The sequence below is a fragment of the Sitophilus oryzae genome, unplaced genomic scaffold (genome assembly GCF_002938485.1).
Source record: "Sitophilus oryzae breed Bouriz unplaced genomic scaffold, Soryzae_2.0 scaffold_1507_pilon_pilon, whole genome shotgun sequence".
NCBI lineage: Eukaryota > Metazoa > Arthropoda > Insecta > Coleoptera > Curculionidae > Sitophilus > Sitophilus oryzae.
Genome location: NW_022146178.1, coordinates 1,896,998 through 1,921,548, shown reverse-complemented (window position 1 = coordinate 1,921,548; position 24,551 = coordinate 1,896,998). Strand labels below are relative to the sequence as shown.

General features: G+C 30.6%; 1 protein-coding gene across 1 annotated transcript in view; it reads right to left on the bottom strand.

Moving 5' to 3' along the window:
• Positions 1–24,551, bottom strand: part of LOC115878283 (protein timeless homolog) — a 469,464-nt gene that overhangs the window by 391,725 nt on the left and 53,188 nt on the right. The window contains exon 7 of the mRNA XM_030894737.1: positions 14,759–15,177. Coding sequence (XP_030750597.1) covers positions 14,759–15,177 — 419 coding nt within the window. The remainder of the gene's footprint in view (positions 1–14,758; positions 15,178–24,551) is intronic.

Genomic DNA, 24,551 nt, shown 5'->3' with positions numbered 1-24,551 from the left:
AGATGTTTATTTAAATTTAAATGCTTCAAAAAATAAATCAATCTTAAATTTAAATAAACATCTTAAAGATTGTGAGTTATTTGTCCCTTTACCCGCCTTCAGAGGTTTTACTTTGATAATATGTACTCACACTGGGTTAGAGAACGTTTAGTTTTACTTAATACTAAATTTTTAGTAATTACAAAAACTTAAAAAAAGGATATGTCTATCATAATTCCATTCCTTATGATAAAATAAAAAAAATCCTCATACACATTATGCGCTGATTGAACTGCGACCATGAACGCATATTGAGTACGTGATTCGTTAGTTCATTTGGAAATTCGCCCATTGTGTTCGTGGTATTTTTTTTATGGTTCGTCCAAAAACAGGTTTTCTGCCACACACCCCAGCGCATCAACGCGTTGGCGCTTCAATTCGACCCATTGACGAATCACATCGACGAATAGTGAGTTATATCTTTAAAGAAATTAAATCATTTTTTTTTAACAAAGGACTTTAATCGGCATTTACTTTAAAAAATTTAAAATCATATTGATGTACCCTCCCGTCTATTTATACAACGCGTTGCCACAGATCGGTTTTTATCAGTCGGCGCCTGTTCGCACGAAAATCAAGATTAAAAGTGGAGGACGAGCGAACTTAATGGAATTAAAACGCTTTTCCCTCTTTATATGTAAACTTTAATAAAACGTCGGGCGGACTGGCTTTCGGAATATCGATTCGAATTCGAGTTGAGCCGTTAAGAGCCTTATAACGGTTCACGAATGAGCAGAAATTCGTAAACCCTGACGCGACAGGATTTGGACAGCAAGCGTTCTTTTTTGTACTCGTTTGTAGTGCGGCGCACTGTACTGCCAAAAATGCGCATTAAATTGGAGAGGATTATTTAGATTTTCATATGGTCTGAAGGAATTTACATGTATAAAACATAGGAGTAAATATTATTACAGATTGGTGTACCGACTTTCTTCTTAGTTGATGAGTATCTTCTTAATTAGAGGAATTGAAATATATTTTTTGTGAAAGCGTTTCGAAATTGAGAGTTTTTGATATTTATTTGAGGCTCGAAATGACATTCTTATAGGCACTAGTATCTAAAAGTGATGTAAAAAATGAAACGTTAGAAACAATAAAAATATTTTTTTTAGCGTTCTATTTCCAGTTTTGTAAATACTTTTGATTTCTTTGCCTGATAACCGGAAGCTTTTCTTTTCAATAATGCAATAAAGTTTCTGAATTTGCTAATATCTACGTTTCTGTTCAGGTAAATCATGGTGCGGAGCATCGAATATTTATTCCACAGAGTTGACGGCTTCAAGGTAGTGGATAACTTCAGGAAATGGGCTAGCAATACCTTTTCTGTGAAATTCTCTTTTGTGTTTTTCTTTGACTCAGGTTTCAAAGTTGTTGTAGGTGGTCTCGTATAAGTGTTTCGACTTCTCGGGCACTAACGTGGATAGCGCAGTTTCAGCAGCTTGTTGAATATCCATAGACTCGTCATTGTCACTCATTTTTTCACAAAACTTTGTAAGAAATACGGCGACGTTTGAACCTGACAGAATTTTAGTCATTAAACAATGCATAAACAATGCCTTAGAAACCGATTACCAGAACATTTAAAAAAAATTAAAAATAAATAATAATAGTATGAAAATTTAAAATTATCCGCTTTCACAAAAAATCTTGTATGAAATTCAAGATTGTCCAACTAGGCTTTCGCCTCATTGGACAATTTTGCGTCCCGTGCTTAAAACAGATTCATTTCGCAACTTGTTACATAAGTAGCTATTATCTACACTTTTTTAAATAAAACTAGCTTATCACGCCTTAATATGCGTTTTATTATCAAAATTTATTACGAAGCACGTAACCTAACCTATATTTTTAATACACTTATTATAAGTAAATTAGAAAACCTTCAGACTAAATCAATTTATTTCTCGGCCCGTTTTGATTAGTATCACATTACGAAGGAAAATAACGTCAATATATATAAAAAGAAATAAGGTCAATAACTCGCGTTTTCATTGGAGAACACTGTCATATTTATGTCAAACCAATAATCAACGAGAATATTGGTATAATTTAATAAAATCACTGTAAATCACTAAATAATTGTTTGTAATTGAGCTGTAATTATTTCTTAATCCGGTTAATGATGGAGATAAACAATTGTGATTGATTAAAATGTTATTTTAAGTTGAAACTCTTGTTAAAAACATTCTGAGAGTTCGAATTGGTTCGAATAATGAATTGAATAATGACAAGTGACATCTGTCTAAAAAACAGGGCGATTTAGAGCGACAATTTGGTTACGTAAAATTTAAAGTGATAATTTTGCAAAAGTAAATTCAATGAATTTACTGGTTGCCTAACGATTAACATTAATTTAATTAATTTAAAAATAAATCCCCAAAATGAATAATGAACAAAACATTTAAACAAAAACAGACCACAGACCACACAAAACAACCTGTTGGTTAGTAACAGTTAGTAGTACAGAGATATAGATGTAGTAGTATTTTGGTTTAATGGCCACAGCTGTCAGGGCTATCCGGCCAGGTGATGAATTATCGTGAATTATCGTTTTTTTTAATAAAAATTAAAAAAACATAAAATTATAAAGCTATAATAATAGTATACGGTTTTATATTAACTCATAACAATAACATGCAGTCAATAATCACCACTCAGGCTAATAAAACTACTTTTTCAAATTTGTCAAGCTTTCGAGAATTTTATTCCCATCATCAGGACAGTTTCGAAAATGTATAAATAAAAAACGGATTACGGATATACAGGGTGAGTCTCCTACGATGTTATCTTTGGGTATCTCGGAAACTACTGGAGATAGAGAGTCAGTTAAATAGGGAAAGAATTGCAGTTTTATGGGGTCATAAATAAGCGCCTTTCAAATTTTTGAAAAAGTTCATGGCTTACTAGATATTTCGAAAAAAACAAATTTTGGCTATTTTAAAAATTGTCCCTAATTCCATTATAATCTATTTTAGACAAAAAGTTTTCAGATAAAAGTTGAAGATATTCGCATCCCTAATGAGATTGTGTTCTCCGATTTTTTCTAAAGCCTGTCATTTTTGACATATGACACAAACATATGTTTTTTTAAATGGAAACCATAGTTGGCCATGACTTCATAAACAGCGTCATTTTTTAAGCTTTTCAGCGATATAAGCTATAATATGTTTCTTTCACAAAATTACTGAGTTATAGCCAATTCTTATCTTTCTTGGCTAATTTTACTTAGTTAGCCATGAAAACAAGTTCAATCGTCGTTGCTCTCAGAAATATGAAATTGTCATATTCAATCTTTGTGAATTAAAATAAACAAAAATTTTAAATAAGAGTTTTTCAAATGAAGAAAAGCGTGTAGGATTATTGGTTCAACTTTTCTTAGCCATACAGTTTCGAGGATACGTTGACCGGTGAACGTTACTTACGTTTTGTAGAGAAAGGTTTTCAAGACATGTTAGAAAAGTTAAATTTATTAATACTCGCCCATTAATAGAGTGGTTCCAACATTACTTTCATTATGACACACCAACCCCAATCCCCCCCCCACAAACACAAAATGAAAGAAATGTTAAAAATTATTTATATCATAATTATCTAGACTCAGGGATAGAAAGAGGTGGACCAAATTGCATGGGTCTCCTCGGTCACTTGACCTATCCATTTTAGATTTTTTTATGCGGTATGGTTAACAACAAGATTTACAGAAGAACTTATGCATTAAGAGAGGCACTGGAAGAGGCGGAACAGGAGAAGTTTAATTAAGTCGACCGGTCGTTCTGTGAGAATAGCTAGAAATTCAGTTTTAAAAAGATGCATTTATGTACTCAAAACAATTGCGGATTTTTTGAAAATTTTCTAAAATAACTTTATAATATAGCTTAATAATATATTTTGTCTTTTTATAAGTAATAAATCATAACAAAATTAAAACACCATTGAAAACCGTTCTCTAAAAAAAGGTAAATAACTTTCACTGGTCAACGTATCCTCGAAACTGTATGGCCAAAAAAAGTTGAACCAATAATCCTACACGCTTTTCTTCATTTGAAAAACTCTTAATTACAATTTTTGTTTATTTTAATTCAAAAAGATTGAATGTGACAATTTCATATTTCTGAGAGCAACGACGTTTGAACTTGTTTCCATGGCTAACTAAGTGAAATTAGTCAAGAAAGATAAGAATTGGCTATAACTCAGTAATTTTGTGAAAGAAATATATTATAGCTTATATCGCTGAAAAACTTAAAAATGGCGTTTTTTATGAAGTCATGGCCAACTATGGTTTCCATTTAAAAAAACATATGTTTGTGTCATATGTCAAAAATGACAGGCTTTAGAAAAAATCAGACAACACAATCTCATTAGAGATGTGATTATCTAGAACTTTTATCTGAAAACTTTTTGTCTAAAATAGATTATAATGGATTAAGGACAATTTTTAAAACAGCCAAAATTTGTTTTTTTCGAAATATCTAGTAAGCCATGAACTTTTTCAAAAATCTGAAAGGCGCATATTTATGACCCCACAAAACTGCAATTCTTTCCCCATTTAACCGACTCTCTATCTCCAGTAGTTTCCGAGATACCCATAGAGAACATCGTAGGAAACTCACCCTGTATATAAAACATTTAGAATAAAATTTCTGCCCTCCTCGTTAGTTTCTGCGATATTTTTAACTAGAACACCAAAAATAACCGACTCTATACCTTCGAACCGATTTGAATTACGTTTAAATTGCGTTTGAGCCCTTAAGAGGTCTATAACGGCTCACGAGGACATAAGAATCTATAAGCTCTGATACGACAGAATTTGGACGGGCGGCTTTCGCTTTTGATCGTCTCCTCTGCACCGAAAAAATGGGCAATAAATTGGAAAGGCTTATACTTTCAACTTGCGACGGGATTTAGCAAGGATCCTTTGAGAAATGGCATTGTTCCGAACGTAGCTAAATAAAGTTCGCTGGAAGAATTTTTAGCTGTTCTATTATAAAATATAATCGAAAAGAGATTCGTTTAAATTCCACTTGCGCTTCGTTAATTTATGAGGTAACGTTGGTATATTCAGTAAAAATTTAAAAATCTAAAATAATTATACAAGTTCTTAGGCATATAGATTCTATACTGAGACGTTACACAGATACAGTAAAAAACCTCGCTTTGAGATACATTAATTTGTCATAACAAAAAATAGTATGATTCGCATTTCCTCTTTCGAATTTTATTATGTGCTAGTCTCACAAGTTCACAGTAGAGCACTTGCCAATATTTTTGGTAAGACTTATATACAGGGTGGTCCCAACTGTATTCCGAAATCTTCGGCAGCATATTCTGCAGATAAAAATAAGTAAAAAAGTTCGTATAAAAGTATGTCCTAAAATGCTTAATTTTGGAGATATAGAGTGTAGATATTTCATTTTTATTTCGGTTTTTTCCAAATAATTTATGAAATAACGTCAATATTTGGATGTAAATAGGTGTCTGGGAGTTTTTTGACATGAGAAATTGGATTTTGATGTCAATATGGCTCCTACTTGTAGAGGGCGCAACTTACATATTTTTTAACTGGGTGGAGGAGTAATAACTTTTTGTCTGTACTTGTATAAAACCACTGAGTAAAAAATATACGTTTCTTACGTAAAAACGGTATCTTGGTAGAAATCGCTACGAGTAATGGTTCCCGAGATATTTGGAATCGAAATAAATACCTGTCATCACTGACAAATTAAGCATGTTGATTATATAGTTATTAGACAGTCATGACTGTTCAAAACAGTTAAAACATATGTAGGTGGGACCCCCTACAAATAGGAGTCATATTGACATCAAAATCAAATTTCTCATTCCAAAAAACTCTCCCAGACACAAATTTTAATTTAACAGATTTGAAGAGTAATAACTTTTCGTCCGTACCTGTATAAAACTATTAAGTAAAAAAATATACATTGGCGACGATTTCTACGTAAAAAAGGTCTCTTGGTAAAAATTGCTACGAGCAACGGTTTTCGAGATATTTGGAATCGAAATTATCAATACCTGTCATCAGTGACATAAATTAAACATGTTGACTAAATAGTTATTAGACTGAGATCATAAATTTGAAATGTTATTGTACCAAAAGTTCAACAAAAACTGTCTTATCATCATTTTTTTGCAGAAAAAAATATGATTAATTTAAAAAAATAAAAATTTCCCAAATTTATTATTTCAGTGAATCTACTCAACGCGAGACTCATCGTGTTTTTTTCGTCAATAATGGCATGTGTTGACTATTGCCATTCTAAATATCTTGAGAACGGTTACTCGGAGAGATTTTTCCAAGATTTTTTACGTAAAAAATCACAGAGATGTATGTTTTTTCCTCGGTAGTTATATATAGGTACGGACAAAAAGTTATTAAGCTTCAAAATAGTTAAAACACATGTAGGTGGCGCCCTCTACCAGTAGGAGTCATATTGACATAAAAATCAAATTTCTCATGTCATACAACTCCCAGACACCAATTTTCATCTAAATATTGACGTTACTTCAGAAATTATTTGGAAAAAATCGAAATAAAAATGAAATTTCTACACCCTGTATCTCCGGAACTAAGCATTTTAGGACATACATTTATACTTACTTGTTTATCTACTTTTATCTGCAGAATATGCTGCCGAAGTTTCCGGAATACAATTCGGACCACCCTGTATAATATAAGAGGTGGTATATTATATAAGTCTTACCAAAATATTGGCAAGTGCTCTACTGTGAACTTTTTTGCTTGCCTGTGAATTATTTGTCCTAGACTACAATTCGGACCACCCTGTATGAATAATATAAGCATAGACATCTTAATTAAACATTTCATCAACTTTTCTAGCCGTACCTTGCGAGGTATATTAATATATTTTTGGCGTCCGCCCAATACGATCAAGAATTCCAATCCGCCGACCTATATGAGAAATCGAAAATAAACCGAGCATTCTCTCTCCCATCGAGGAATTTTCGTCCTCGTGGTCCCGTTTCTCCATTGTCCACGGGGAAAAACGACGAGAAAACGGAAGACCAATGAAAAATATAAGTGCTTTAATGGATGCCCCGTATTGTCGATCCCGACCGTACATATTTCTATGGAATTCCAGTCATTAATCTTCAAGTTTTTTATTACTTAAAATCGTCAATCCTTTTAGTGACGTAAGTAACTAAAATAGGAAAGCTGACAAATAAGTTTCTTCTAATGAGACATTATTTGGTGAAATACCAAGGATTTTTTACACAACATACTCAAAAAACATACGTTAAATCATAAAATTTGTTTAAATTGATTACTTTAATGCTGGAATCCTATAAGAAAAATATCCAAAAGCTAAATGTAAAATAGTTTTTTCGTAAACAAAAAGCCCATAGATTGGATACCCGAACTAATATCTAATAATTTGTAGCAGAAAAACAAATAAACCTCGTTAACTAAGAAATAAAACGTTCGGACGAAAATAATTTATACGTTCTAATCGACCATTAGTTTCCTTCGGGCTAATAGTTTTGCGTGTTTTCCAGGCATTTAGGAAAATTTCCTCGAAAGCAGATAATATCGCTTTTCCCCTAAACGACACACAATAAATAGAACAGATAAAATGTCATCTATTTCTATAAATTAACGACAAGAAAATCGTCGGTTTTGTAGCTGGGTTTTCTCATAATTACGAAGAAAAATGGCATAATAACGTCGAAGCACACGATTTTCCCATCAGCAACTTTATATTAAAGAAAACAAAATATGAAAAGAGCTATGAATCCGTTACTTAAAGACAGCCCCAGCTTTTAAATGTTATAGAAAGGGTATATTAATTAAAAATATAAAAAAGAAAATGCCAAACTTGGAAAATTAAAAAGTGCAAGGCTGGCGTCGAGCGCAATTAACATCAAAGACTTTATATTCTGAAAGAGTTTGAATTAAAAATCAAACATCGATAATTAAAATGTTTTTTTTAAAAAAAAATAGTTCCGCAGTGAAAAAATATATTTCATATAAGAAAATTATTTAAAATGAGATATTCTACAGATTAAAATAAGTAAAAAAATTGGCGCCGGGAGGCACGTATAGCCATATACAAACTAAAATATATAGGAAACTGAAATGATACCGTCTGTTGGAAAATTCAGTGGCGCCATGCATCGGGTCGTTACACAACTTATGATACAATTTTATTTTATTTTACAGGAAACTTTACATTTTAACTACAGGTAACTATGTTATTTTGTCCACTCCAGCGCCATCTATTATCAATTTTTTGGAACGTAATTTTTTTGTACAGAAATAGGTAATTTTTCTTCTATTTCCTATTTTTTAATAAGAATAAGTTACTCTAAATGCGACATCGTTCCATTATATCGTATTGTTCTCAAACAGGTGACGTTTCATTTAGAATTAACTTATCCTCATCAAAAAATATGAAATAGAAAAAACAGCTATAGTTAATAAAATAAAAATAATTAACTGGATATGTTTAATAATAATTATTAGTAATAACTTTATAAAAAAAGTAAATAATACAAATTACACAATAAATAAAATTCCTTCTTCAGACGTAGGCTCGCACGGCACTGCTCTACTTAACTTCTTCACATAAATACAATAATAATAATAAATCAATACAATAGCATTAAATAATATAAAATACAACTAACAAAGTTTTGTCGCAAACCTATACGAAGCGCGGCGATAACACGTGAATTGGATCAACGGTATCTATGTATAAAAATGCAGACCTACATATTAAAGTGAAGTAACGCGAAGAACCAAAATACATGCAATTAATCCAATGACACCTTGGTCGCGCCGGCGCTTCGCAAAAGTTTAAAGTATGATGCGCACTTGAGTGAAGCGCGCCGAAGCCGAAGCCATGCAAAGCACTGTTTTTCGCACGCGATGAATAATTAAAGTTGTTTTAAGCTGGCCTTTTTAATTTTAGTATTATGCATAGAGAAATATTATCTATGTGACGATTTGATAAAAACATTGGATTCACAACATTAATATAAAAGTGCCTTTTATTCTGCATTTTCCCTCAATTTCTACCCAGATGTTGTCTCGTCTAAATTCATTATGATAATTTGGGTTCTTAACATAACTCTTTGTAGCTCTGTATAATCATAATGAATGTTTCACCATCTTTGATCTCAGTAATTAAATTGAATTCACAGGTTGTACGATTCCTTTGCTATGCTTGCGATCTGAAACAAATAAATACGTATAATTATGAAAAAAACCTCGAGTATGGTTTATATGATGAAAAAATCAAAAATTTGATGCCGTTGAAGGGCTCTAAAATCTCAACAGAAATTGGCTGTGACCTTTTTATCTTAGTATTTAAGCTAACACAGGCATTATTTTTCATAAGAAATACATTATGGTGCTTCATATGCCTTTTATAAGCAGGATTCAAAAACAACTGCTAATAAAGCAAATTTACATTTTTGAGTAGTATGCTCCACTTATTATATTTTTTAATTCTTACCTAAATTATAAACAACTGCCTGGATTAAATTCTTAAAAGAGGTCTTACAAGAGAAAGATCTTACCTCACTCGCAAAAACTGCATCATATGCACTCTGGAAGATTCCTGGTTTTGGGTTATCTGATCCTTTCTCTAAAATGATAGGTACAATTTAAAAAATCAAAAATAATAATTTTAATAAACCAAATTCAGTTTGGATTTGTAATACATTAACATTTTTAATAAACTTTGGAATATCTAATAATTATTGAATCAATCTCTGCCAGTTTAAAGTAGCCAGTGACATAACTTGTTTATTTGAAGCTCAATTAAAATATTTTTTGTTATAAAGTTGATATGATATTTTTTTTTAAATAATGTTGATCTTCATTACTGAATATTTTGCGATTTTAATTTGGCCCACGGTGTAGGTACCTACCCTTTTCAATTACTGCTTTTCTCAGGTAACAGTACAAGTCTAATTCCAACGAGAGTGGTCCACCAACAAGTTCTACAACAAATGTTTGTCTTTAAATACAGGGTTTGTACCTGGATCGACATCACTGGACACCAAATTACCAGTAGGTTGATCATCTGAAAGATTATTTTAATTTTATTAGATAAAAATATCTCAAAACGTTCTTTATTTAACTAAATACATATATTTACCCATATGAACTGGTGTATATAAAAAGTCACTTGGAAGAGAATTAACTTCTAAATCTCTTTTTATTCCAGGTACGTAATCTTGATTACAAAAATGTAAATCACAAACTCTATAAATTTTTTAAATATCTTGGTGTGTTGTATTTTCCATTTTAAGGTTTCGCACTTGATATCACTTTTGGAATAATGTAGGATCGTTCTTCGAGAATGTAGGTATGTCTTTTGGAAAACAAATCCATGAACGCCGGCGCCGACACAACATACTTATGAAAGGGCTCGTGAAAGGGTTTATGGTCTGATTCCATCATTTTTTTTAATAAAAAGTTTAAACAATCACTAAAATTTTAGAAAAACTTTTTTCGATTTTTGACGTTGCATATTATTTGATTAGAACTGACTTGATTTGATTTGAACTGCCTAAATATTTTCGCCTTAAGCGCGACCGGTGGTTCGTCACGGAACTAACACATTTGTGTATAACTGGTTGCGGTGAAAAAGTCCTTTCAAAGATCTCAATTTCAGTTTCCCATATATTTTAGTTTGTATATGCGTATAGCCGCCCATACTAAAATATATTATAAAAAGTTGGTAAGCAGTTCTTTTAGTTTCAAAGTAAAGGAATTTTTCCATTTTTTTTATCTCCAAAACTGCGACTTTGATTGATTTTGATGTTATTACAAATTTTGTTGCAAATATTATTCCTAATCTTAAATTGAAAACCGCGTTTCGCTAGCTACTGTAATTTTGGAGTCACAATTTTTTAAAAATTTTAACCCCCTCCCATATCCCCTTACCAACCCCCCATCCCCACCAAAAACTAATGGCCAGATTCTCGGGTGCCACAGTATTTTTGTGCCAAATTTGGTTAAAATCGGTTTAGCGGTTTTTGAGTTATCGTGTTACAGACGGATAGACAGACAGACACCATGAAAATATTTCAGTCATTTCAGTCATACAATTCGGTTCACCCTGTATATTAAACAATTATAAAAAACATTGTGGTAATTATTTTTCTTTGCACAGAATAACAAAAAGACAAAAAACCATGAATACATAAAGAAATTATGAAGTTAATTTCCATACGTTCTGTTTAAGTAACTGAGTAAATAAAAAAAAACAACGTAATTTTTCAAAAAAGAGGGTGAGTCCCCTCGCAAATCTAGAACTCGTTATTTACATAACATTCGAGTGTGGTTATGAAATTAAAAATCAACTTGACGGAGAAAATAAAAATATGACTATGTCTAAACTCCCCACCAGGGTTGGGTTCATTATTAATTACCAATTTATTACATAATTCACATATTCAGCGTACCAAAAAGATATTTTACTAGATACTATTTTATTAGACTACTCCTAAATGTTTGTAAAGATTGTAAGACTGAATCTGTCTGTCTTGTATTTCACAATGACTAAAAATATAAAGGTAATAAAAGTTTTTAAAAATAAATATTCCAACATTCTTAAAATTTAAAGCTTAAACGTATAAAAAATAAGTAAATAAATTATCAAAGTATAGATAATATCAAAAGCAACTATAGTTCTTTTAAATTCTCCCTTATAAGTATCCTTTATATCACATAAAAATATTATAATATTATGTATTATTAAAGGGTAAAATTATATTCCCATTAACGCTAATGAGGCCATAAAAGGATACTCATAATCAAACAAAGCTAAATAAACAGTGCCCTAAATTATCCATGGTAATATCAAATCATCTTGACAATAATTTATTACAGATAATTACACGCAAACATTGCAAAGTAATTGAATAATTAATAAGTTGTTTTATTAATGTATAACCTTAAAAAGGGTTTACAGGATACAGGTAATTCAAATTTGATATTTATTTGTTTTAAAATCTCATTTCTTTAGTTACATAAATATTATAAAAAAAAACAATGTTTTATTTTCCTTTTTGAAATAAAAGTGACATTTTAACACAATAAAATCATTTTTTCGCGTTTATCTTCCCAGAATACTATGACCAAAATATATTTTACAGAGACCCTCTGTTGCCGATACATCGCCTGTATTGCGTGCGTTTTAAGTGCTGTGTGTAATAAGCTATTAATCGTATATATAGGCAATATTTTAATTAATTTGAATTAATTACAGCTCTGTTTTTATTTATAACATCTAATTTTTATTTAAAAAATAATTACAGGATCGCTTTTTCCTTAAAAAGTTACAATATAAGAACTATATCATTACAGGCCTATTTAATTTACACCAATTAGTACTCGTATTTAGTTAATGTAATAAATTAAAAAACCTGCGACGTTTATACATCCCTGCCCCCCACCGTCAATAATTAATTGCGGCGGAGTGAAAAAGCAGCCACGCACCTCGGTAAATAAATTCTGATACCGCCAAAATGCCGCTAGCCGCCCAAATTTAATTTGCAATTTATATTTTATACAGGAGTCCATTGTAACGGGGCCCCGACTAGCCTCAGGTATTAATTTTAAGGGTACATATCAAAGACGTAGTAGTCGCCATCAATTGAAAGGGTCCAGACGGAGTATTTCCGAAATATGTTTGCTATGCTTTTAACAATTAAAACGTCGGTTTTATTGTGAGAAGATTGTTTACAATTCAATTTCACGGAACGGTGCAATTACAACATTACAATTGATTATACTCCATAAAAATAAAGAAAAAAAGACATCATATAAGGTATACAGGGTGGGTCTTAAATAAGGGCAAATATTTTTAAAGGTATTAGTTTCGACCCCAGAAACATAGCAATAAGGTTTATTTTCGAAAAAAAAATTCAAAATTTGGAATTCTTTGAAAATTTTTTTGGGATTTTGTTTTTAATTAAACATTATTGCTTCATAATATGGCAACATAGGTAGTAGATCAAATTTACAAGAAAGAAAACCCAGAAAAAATCCAGTGGTTCCAAAAATTTAAACACAAAATAATTTTTTTGGAAATTTTCAAAGTAAAATGACTCCAAACCAAACCTATATACTTCTAAAAATGTTTTTATATGTGCCCTCATTCCTCATTTGAGTAAAAAATGGGGAATACTGAGTTACCCTGTATTTTACGCTATAGTTGTTACCCTCCATACAATCAAAATTCACACATCCTACTCAAGATAACCTAACAAACCCAAAACTGGTAAAATCCTGCCGCTCCAAATAGCCTACAGGCTTGTTGTTATACAACCCACGACATTTTCCATGTTAGAAGATATCCCGCTTATTCTATTTTGTTAATGTTAAGTTGGCGATAAAGTTTAGTAATTCAATTGCCTGCGGAGTTAAAACTTTGTATTAGTGTTGTATCTCTTAGAATCATTAACCCAATGCCTACCGGCATTTTGTAACTTGATATTTTTGACCGTACTTTGCTATCCTATATAGCTGTCTATTAAGAGATTATAAACATCAACTAGTTCAACTGTTACTCATTATTAATAAGAACTTTTATTTCATTAACATCACCAATAAGTACAAGTTTGTTGATTAAAACATTATGTGTTAATTTTAAATCGAAATTGAAATAAAAAGTCTCAGAATCCTCATTTATATTTTTATCTTATTGGTCGTCATAAAAAGAGAAATAATAATTACACAAAAACGTTCTATAACGTGTATATCCCGTTATAATTTTATTATTTTAATAAATAGATGTCTAAAAAATGCTTAAATCTCTTTTATTTTACTCCCCTATTATATTTAGCGCCCAACGTGGGGCGTCAAAGTGACCGATTAACAGTATACGTTTCTTTAGACGGGAAGGAAGTGGTAGACACTAGAATGGCAGAAGACCGAGGAATGTTTTTATGTTATATAACCCATTTAAAATACAGGATTATTTCCGCTATTCAACGCGGTGTATTCTAGACAAACGAATAGATTGACCCCAGAAACACGATTATGATTTTTTTCGCGAAATTTTTTTTTTGGAAATTTGAGATTTTTTGAAAAAAAAATTAAAATCTGGTAATATGGCAATATAGGTTTAATTTAATAATCTAAAAACAAAATCTCAAATTTTTTTTCAAAAAATTCCAACTTTTGATTTTTTTTTAAATTCGCAAGAAAAAAAAAACAGAAAAGATCCAGTGGTTTTTTTTTCAAAGTAAAATGACTCGATTATTTTTCAGTTATTTCGGACTTACTTGAAAAAAGGTAAAAAGGAAATATTTATTTACTTATTTATAAATATGTACAATTATTATAATAAACTATAAACATATTTTCAAAAATATCCCACATAAGCTTGAGAGCTTCTTTCCTTTATCAAGATCTACCAGCGCTATAAATATTTGCACTTATTTAAGTTACAATTTAAAATTATTTCAAGGGTTCAGGGGGTCCCAAATTAACAGATTCAAACTATAATCACTTTTTTTCGTTTAATTTAATAGAACACCCTGTATTTTCTGCACGCGTCAAATGCATAATTTAGTTACTTATGGTATTAGGTAATTTTTAGCTACCACTCCAGGTTTTCGTAGAAAATCTAAGTTTTTATAATACCCATGGAACTTTAAAAAAACAGAATATATTTAATAGGAATACCACTCAAATAATATATAATAAGAAACATTAGCTTACCTTTCTTTTGTTTCTTCTTCTGCTTTCTTCTTCCTTTTGCCTGCACCATAACACAACCGTCCTTCTTCACAAACGCTTCCAGCATTCTCACAAATATATGCTGGGTCTCGATCAAATCCATCAGATACGAGTCCGACATCTTGATTTCGTCGTACGTCACCAGCAACGTCAAGACAAACTCCCTATACTCCAAGACGTAGAAGATGTTGCTTTTTATAACGTCCGATGATTCACGAACTGTCACATCTGAAGATCGGTCCATGGCGGAGAGTGTTTGAAACAGTTCTCTGTAAGCTACGACAGCTAGGTGAAGACGTCTGGACCATGATTTTAATTTCTTTTTATCGGTGGTTATCATATCAAAGTATTTTTCACTTTGTTGCTGAACATAACGGAAAGCCTGGACAGACATGGTTTCGCTAAAATCAAAATCATAATTAGCAATTGGAATTGGAAAAAATTGGTAGCATGTGTAACTTAAATTATTCGGCTTTCAATAATACCCAAGTGGCAGTTTTAGACACAAAATCGAAACAAAATCTCTGCTGAAAGACATTGCGGAACAGTTTCGTCACATTTTTGATACATATGTTTCGTAACATAAATCGCTTTTTGTTTCGAAACATTTTACCAAAATATGATTTCGCTATATAAGCTACAACAATAAAGATCTTAGTGTCACATATTTTTCGAAACTTTTAAGAAACAGATGTGGCTCACATTTACAGATTTCGTACCCGTCTTGTGTCTGAAAAGTTTCCATAATCTATTTGATATTCTGTGAAATATGAGAACATAACCTTACCTTACCTTATTGTTTGGATTTTGTTCTGCAGTTTTTGTATTTAAGCATTCTTCAAGTTTTTATGTACTATAATTAAAAAATCAGAAGGAAGAACATGTGGTGAGTACCAATACAGATATCTTTCTTATGCGATTTTATACTAATTTATTATACGCATTACAGAGATGATTTGTTTTAGGAATAAATGTAATAACAGCCACTACCCATTCCTAACAGGAGACCGAAGCAAAATGTTACCAGCAAACATTTTTACTTTTATACAATGGAATACATGTTTTTATGTTTTAATTGTGTTATAATAAGTAAATAAAAATGTTTTAATTATTTTGCCCAGAAGCTTTGATTGGCGTTAAAAGTTGACTAGTTCAAAATTTCTACACAGATAGCGCTAAATCGAAACATTTTGGAAATGAGGTTTCCATTTATTATCGGTTCGTTTTCGAAACACGAGTTTCTCTCTTTTTAGACACAAATATGATATAATGTAGATGATTTCTGTCCGACTCCATGTCAATTTTATAAAATAATGAATTAAAATTCCGCCATGTTGGCTAGTGATAGCGTTTTAAATAAAAATATATGTTTTTATCGGCTGTTGAGCTTTTCAACTCATAACAACGCGTTCTACTTACATTAATATATATTTTTATTTTCAAACCCATGATCTATAAATAAAAATAAAAATCTATATTTCAAACAAAAATATTTTGTAGCAACAAATAATGATATATAGAAGGGGCATTAAAAATGTGAAAGTTCATTATTAAATTAAACAATGAATTTGCTTTTGCCAAACATTTCTTGTGCGAAAAAACCTAAAACGAAGATCTTAAGACAAAAAAATTATGGCGAAGGTCGACATTGTTTATGGTTGTTTTCATTTTAAAATCACACACATAGACTATTTTAGTACGGTATTTTGTTTCTTCACATTTATAAACAGGGGCTGCTGAAAACGGGAACATCTTAGACACAAATTGCAGAAAATGTTTCGAAACATTTCCTCTAAAAGTTTTGATTCCGCATCGAAACATTTCAGGAAACGGCTAGAGTCACCACATTGGAAACACATGTAATAAAGCCATATAAAATATAAAGGTTTCGAAAATGTTTCCTATTTGTGGCATATCGTTTCCATTTCGCGCCAAGAAACAGAGACACGATTATTAGAAACATTACCTAAAGTGCGTCCAAAATCCTTGGGAGTATAAATACAAACCTGGTATTTTAGATAAATAATATTTCAATGTGTACTTTCTTTTTAAAATATTTTCCACTTTTTGGCTACGGATTTATGTTTTTTATTGGATTATTGGATACATGAAATTATAAACACGCTGTTATTCTATACCTAAGATTAATAGTTTTTCAAACATCCTGCAGATTTTATAAAAAATACAGAGCAAGAGTAATGAAAATATTTTGAAGTGTTCAAATCTTGCGTAGTTTATTCAACAAAGACTACCTTAAAATTCTTATTAAAACTTTCATAATTTAACTATTTTAAAAAACCAGGTATCGACTAAAATATATGTAAACACACTGTAGATAAAAGTATTGATATTTTGATTCGAATATGCGAATCTAAATAAAAGCAGTATGTGTATGTACGTCACTCTACGAAACATACTCTTCACTCATATCCATCCAAAAGCTTTTAACTTTTATTTTTCTTTTCTTGTATTTTTACACTGATGCGCTTGCTGCGGAACGTATTAAATATTTTTCCAGATTCAGCTCTATAATACTTAAGACTTTGCGCCTCGATTTTGTTGAACCATATATTTCTACGATGCTCTTAAGATTAACACATTGAATATCCTAGAAAATAATGCACCATTTCAATAATAAAGATGTATGACGTATAAAATACGTTCAACTATTGTATAGTCTATAAAATGAATAACTTTGAATTTTGACCGTTATTTTTTACCAACATGGCAAATATAAAATCTCTCTGTCCAAAAAGTTACTGATATTCTTTAAAATGAGTGCCTGAACGAATCAGATAGATAACTCTTTTTACTTTCGTGAAATAGAAAAGGAAAATAATAAAACAAGTGACAGTTCTTCCTCTTCTTGCAAAAATCAACGCGAAATGTCATAACTGACAAAAGTAAAATGTCATCAGCCTTTGACATTTCTAAATATCAGACCAACGCCGTCTCTAATAGAATAGCCTCGGAGCGAGATTTATGACGTCACGCTAGTTAGATACCGCGGATTAATAAATATGTTGTAGAATACATGGAAAACATAATTATTCCTCGTATTTTTGGTTTGTATTTTAAGAATGATATAGTTTACATGAAATATACATAATATACAGTTAATAAATGTTTTACAATATACAAATAATGAATAGGTACATAAGATAATCGGTAAAATGTAAAATATATTTTAAATTTTGGGGTTTGAAAATCGATCTAATTTAACAAAAAACATTCAATATCTACTAATAGTGATATATTATTATTTCCATTCACAAAATTTATATGTATATTTTGCAAGCATCAATGTTCGAAAAATTATATTTGCAAATAATACAATAATAGAAAAAGGCGTCAGCGATGGCTATGAAATAAAGATCGCTGTCATTTTATTTGTAAAATTATTCTAAAATTTTTGATTTCCTTGGAATTTAGGTTCGGAAAAACGCTGATTAAGTTTTTATTTGGTTTTTCATTATTTTTGTTGGTTTAAAAAAACGTTATAGCTAACGTTTATAGCCTTCATCAGTGTTGTGTCATATGAAAAAATAGTGTCGAATATAATCCAAAAAATTACATATACGAGGAACAATTATGTTTTCTATGTACTCTACAACATAATTAATCCGTAGTATCTAACTAGCGTAACGTACTAAATCTCGCTCGGAGGCTGTTCTATTAGAGACGGCATTGCATCAGCATGGCCGCAAGTTGCTAACCTAATAAAATTTACACTAGAAAAGCCCCCGGGAACTGTCAAATTCAAAGTTATTCGTTTTACAGACTATAGCTGTCGTTGAAAATAATCCATACAAAACAGAAAATTAGTAAAAAAAGATATTGCATATTTTTTTTAAATATAGTTGGATAAATAAAATAATAAATATAAATAAATGCCTTTATTGTTAAAAAATTTTTCAATTTGTAGACAAAGGTAAACTGACAAACAAAGTAAAAAAACAAGGTACACAAACAAACAAACAAAAGATAATACAAAACATTATACAAATAATATTGCCAGTCTTATTGTTAAAATAAACATTTATAAATGTTTATAATGTCAAAGAACAAAAAAATAATATTCAAAAATATTTAGCTAGTTTACAGTAAAATATCAAAGACCTCTAAATAAATTCATTTCGATGTCATTAGTAAATATAGCAATAGCAAACATTAGACCAGTGTTTACAAGATCAAATTTGATTTTCAAAATATAATTCATTTACGGCGTAGAAAGCCTTGTCTAGTAAATAAGAGTTCAATGCTTTGCGAAATGAAAAAATGATGTTATGGATTTGATTTCAAAATGGCAGGTGATTGTGCATTTTTTCGAGTTGTATAATATTGAACTTTTACCTAACTCTGAGCGTGGGGTAGGTAGATAAAGATCTTGCTCCGCGTTTCTGAGTGGATAAGTGTGAGATGGCCTTTCTTGAGAAGCTGATACATGTTTACGTATTAGGCAAACGGATTCAAATATAAATAAGGAAGGAAGAGTCAATATTTTTAATTTTTTAAAAAAGTCCCGGCAATGAGTTCTGCTGTTTAATCCCAGTGAATATCGAACAGCTCTTCTGGAGCCTAAAAATGCGGTCAAATTGAGTCGCACAACACGTACCCCAGAATGGAAGGGCATACCTGAGGTGCGACTCAAAAAGTGCATAATAAACAGTTCTAGCCACTGACAAGTTAAGCTCCTTAGAAACAGACCTTAATGCAAAACAGGCAGAGCTCAATTTTTTCGACAAAGCTTCGATATGTATGTCCCATTTCAGAGAATTGTCCACAACAAGCCCTAACTACTTTACAGATTTGACGACGTCAATGGTGGTGTTGTTAAGTACAAAAGGCTGCAACAAGTTTTTATACGACAAAGCTTTAGTATACATATAAAATTACGGGGTTCTTTTCCAAGTAGCATTTTGGACACGTTTTAGGTAATGTTTCTAATAATCGTGTCTCTGTTTCTTGACACAAAATGGAAACGGTATGCCACAAATAAAAAACATTTTCGAAACCTATATATTCTATATGGCTTTATTACATGTGTTTCCAATGTGGTGTTTCCAATCAACAAAGAAAATTGCAGAGACATTTTCTGCGGTGTGTCTCCAAAATGTTCCCGTTTTCAGCAGCCACTGTTTCTAAATATGAAGAAACAAAATACCAAACTAAAATAATCTATCTCTGTGTGTGGATTTCAAAATGAAAAGAACCAGCAATAATGACGTCCTCCGCCATAATTTTTTTGTCTTAAAATCTTTGTTTTTAGGCTTTCTCATACAAAAAATATCTGGCAAAAACAAATTCATCGTTTAATTTAATAATGTACTTTCATATTTTTAAGGCCTCTTCTATATATCATTATTTAATTTGTTGCTAGAAAATGTTTTTGTTTGAAATATAGATTTTTATTTATATTTCTATATCATGGCTCTGAAAATATAAATATATACATTAATGTAAGTAGAACGCGTTCTTATGAGTTTAAAAGCTCAGCAGCCGATAAAAAACATATATTTTTAGTTAAAAACACTATCACTAGTAGTGTTGTAAATGGAAATATTGGAAATTTCCAAATGTGTCTCGGAAATATTGGGAATATTGGAAATATTTTTAAAAATACTTAAATCTTGTCATTAACGATTCAAACCCGACGTTTATTAATATATCTTTCATATTTTATAGCCCTATAAACATTAAACTTACTATAGAACAGTTTTACAAACATATAATATGGTGAATATATTGAGTTTGAGGATTCACCTGCTTATTTGCAACCTCGCATTTCTACGGGAAAGTCCCGAGCTCGTTGGTCGTAGCGTAGGGGAATCCCTGATCGACATTCATTTTGCTGTAAAAGCATTTTGTGATATTCGAAGGGTAATTCAGAATAATCTTGCATTGTCCTCACTTAACGACAAAGAAAAATCCGAATTGTTCGAGTTTGTTGACAAAAGAGAAAAAATTGCTATTAAACCCATTCATTATGCTGCAGAATTACTAAATCCAAAATCACAAGGTTCTGAACTTGATGAAACCCAAATTCTTTCTGCCATAGAATGCATACTTAATATATCAAAAAATAAACTCAATATAAAGGAACAAGAAATAATAGATGAAATAGCAGATTACCGTTGTAGAAGTGGCAAGTTATTTGGAAATAACTTTATATGGAAAAGTAGTTTTGATAACACAGTCACCTGGTGGAAAGGACTGTGTTCTTCATCTTCATTATCACAAGTATAGGCTTCACGAATTTTGATGATGCCAGCATCTTCGGCTGCCACGAAACGCAGTTTTAGCGTTTATAGTAATATTCATTCAAAAAAGAGAAACAGGCTTACTAATGATAGAGCCGCTAAGCTACTCTATGTATCCCACAATGAAAACTTGCTGAAGAAAATAGGAAACGGCAATAGATCAATTTTTATTTCCGATACTATTGAATATTTTGAGGAAGTAGACTGGCAAGAAGATGTTATTGAGTGTGATGCTGATGACAGCGATGAAGGTATGCCTCTTGCTCGACTAGTGGGTCAAAAATTTTTTTTTTGTACAAATGTAACCTTAATTTATTTTTTAATTTGAAGAATAACTCATTTTGTGTTTTGCGATGTGATGCGATGTTCTGTTATGATTTTTATAAATAAATATTTCAGTTTTTCTTATTTTTTTAAATATTTAATATATTTTCAATGTTTCAGGAAATTTTTCCGGAAATATTTCCGAAAATATATTTCTGGAAATTTTACATCACTAATCACTAGCCAGCATGTCGGAATTTTAATTCATTATAAAATTGCAAGTACTCATTGATTTCAAAAAGGTATCTCTGAATATCAGTGTTATACATTTTAATAAAATTTAATAATAAATTAGATTAAATAAATAATTTACTAATATTAACTAAATAGTTGACGTTACTGCGAACCAATCACATCTAAATATTAAATTTTAGCCCAGAAAAACGGAGCTATAGAAATACTTCGTCATATAATTTGTTATTTAACTTCTATCCCTTCTCGCCAATCGAGCCACTTATAATTTTTTTACCTTGCAATATATCTGTCGTCTCCGCATTTACGCCATGATTGATTGGTGGTTCGTTATTATTTATCTCCGACATACTCGAGCTTTCCGCATTCGATTTTCATCTAAGACATACGTATGTTCGCGTGTCACCAGACGTTCTACCAACTTCAGATCGAAAGCTTTCCAGGGACTGTCTATTTTACATTTCAAATGCAATCTTCCATTTATTCGCTAGTTGAAATTGGAAAAATATTTTAATACACTTTATAGTAAAAGCATTCGAAATGAAAAGGCAGAAAGGGAAAATTTAAGTTGTGATGACATGGCGATTTTTATTCATGTTTTAAAAGATACAGAGTGCCCCGAATAAGTAAAAAATATTATTGTTGCATTTTTTTAAATGGAACACCCTGTATATTATTCTATTTTTAGATTCTACGATTGAAATAAAGGTAAATTTGATTAAGGTTTATCAAACTAAAACCTAACCGTTTTTGAAATATTTTCAATTTTATGAAATTGCAGTAAAAATATTAAGGCTTCATTTCTTCAAGGATATCAAAGTCTTTAATACTAATATTTACTGAAGATTATTTATTGATCAGATTTTGTATTGCAATAATAAACATTATAGTACCTTCCTTATACAGAGTGCCCAAAAATTTATATTTAATAAATTAGTAGCTTTAGACGGCAATAACTTGTTTAATTTAAATGGAACGCCCTGTATATTTTGGGTGAATCAAATACAAAATTTAATTGTCTGTCAAATTGTATTATACCATTATCTACCTATTTCTTCAAGTTTTCATAGAAAATTTATCTACTTACAATTTAGACCTCATTTACCACTTATTACAAGGGTTCTGTTAAAATGATTTTAACAGAACGTCAACGGTTTTTGTAAACGTAGCTGTTTAAAAAAAAAACTAAAGTGTTCTCGAATAGTAGAATTTTAAATATTTTAAATACTTTTTTTTCTTTATTCTTTGTATTTTTGTTTGCTTCCCACGACGGAAAGAGATAAACTTTCCGAAACTTTAAGCATTTTTTTGTTCGTTGGGCAAATTTGTTTATCTGTAAACTTAACTGCTGATAAGTAGTTTCCGATGAATTAACGAAGCAGTGTTTAGAAAAAATCACTATTTTATTTTGTAGATTTTCTTGCAGTGCACAGTAGTTCCCAGATAGGTCATTACTTAGAAATATTAATTTCAAAATGTTTGCATGAAACTGTTGCTAATACTTTTCTTATATTCCCCTGTAAACGATACATAATAAATAACAAAATCAAGTAAGCCTAGTGTAGCGCTTTTTTTAATAGAAATGTCACATTTTTGCTACTGGTATCAAGCTGACATAAACAGTTTTCAGATAACGCCAATTAATTACTTACAAAGAATATACCTAGCTAGAAAAAGAATGGACTCTGGCATACTGAAAAATGGTCCTACAGAAGTGGCGCCATCTATTGAGTAGGGTTTGTTTTAAATGGATCGAAGCGCGGGCTTTTTAAATGAGCGTATTTATTGAATTTTACTCTAAAATAATTAAATTTGATTGTTAAATCTTAATTTTTACACAAATTCAACAATACTAACAACAAGTATCGTTGTGACGTGTAAAAAATAAGACTTAACAGTATAATTTATACAATTATTAAATAAAATTAAAGCCAAACATGTGTAAATATTGTTTATTATTTAAAGTTTTTATTAAGTCAAATATTTAAACATCGTTTATTATAATAAAACAAGACCAACGTAATACGCCCAAAGTTTTGTAAATGGAGTAAATATAAATAGGTACTTAAATGATGGCAAAAATAAAAGACTTACATTATATTTTCAGGGCCACAAACAAAAGGAATTGTCTAATTAAAACACATATAACAAATTATAGTTTGAAAAACGTTTTGATAATCATTTGATAGTATTATGATCATTGCCTGGAAACTTATATGGTGAAATTGTGATAAAATAATTTAGTACTCACTAAAAACACGGTATGTCGCTAGTGGTAAGAAAAATAATTTTTAGAGGTTACTAGTTTATTTGGTTGCCTGTGATATGCATATACAGGGTGTTTCCTAATAAATCTAAAAAATAAAAAATCGTTAGAAACGGCGGGCTCTTAATAAGTATATTTATTTTTTTCTCGGCAACCGTTTGATGAACAAGAAAAACTCAAAAGATCAATTTTGTTGAAAAAGGATGGCCAGTCAAGAAAAATATATATTTCCCTTAAAAAAGCAGTAGTGTGCCATTTATGTTAAGCAAAATATCGATTTTTTCTTAATTTTTAACACCGTGTAGATCAGAAAGGAGAAGTACATTAGACCCAATGGTTATATAAAAATTGGGTAAATTGTTTTAAGAACACATGAGGAATCACACCACAATTTTTTAGACTAATTAGAAAACACCCTGTATATTGTCAACTTGACAATGATTGTTGATAAATCAAAAAATACCTTCTCTGTGAAAAAAGCCCGATTTTCGCAGAAAAAATTTTGGTTTTTATTGAATTTGGGCCGGCGTCTGCAAATACCGGTATGTTTTTTAATATTCTATCTATCTAAATTTTAAATATCATAGTCAGAAATAGTTTTATTATTTATTAACTGTAAAAATGGTATACTTATAAGTTTTATCAAATATTGTGATTTATTAGTATTTTAATAAAGCACGCTTTTAGATGTTTCAAAAAACTTTTAATAAGAGTAACTTTAACTCTACATATA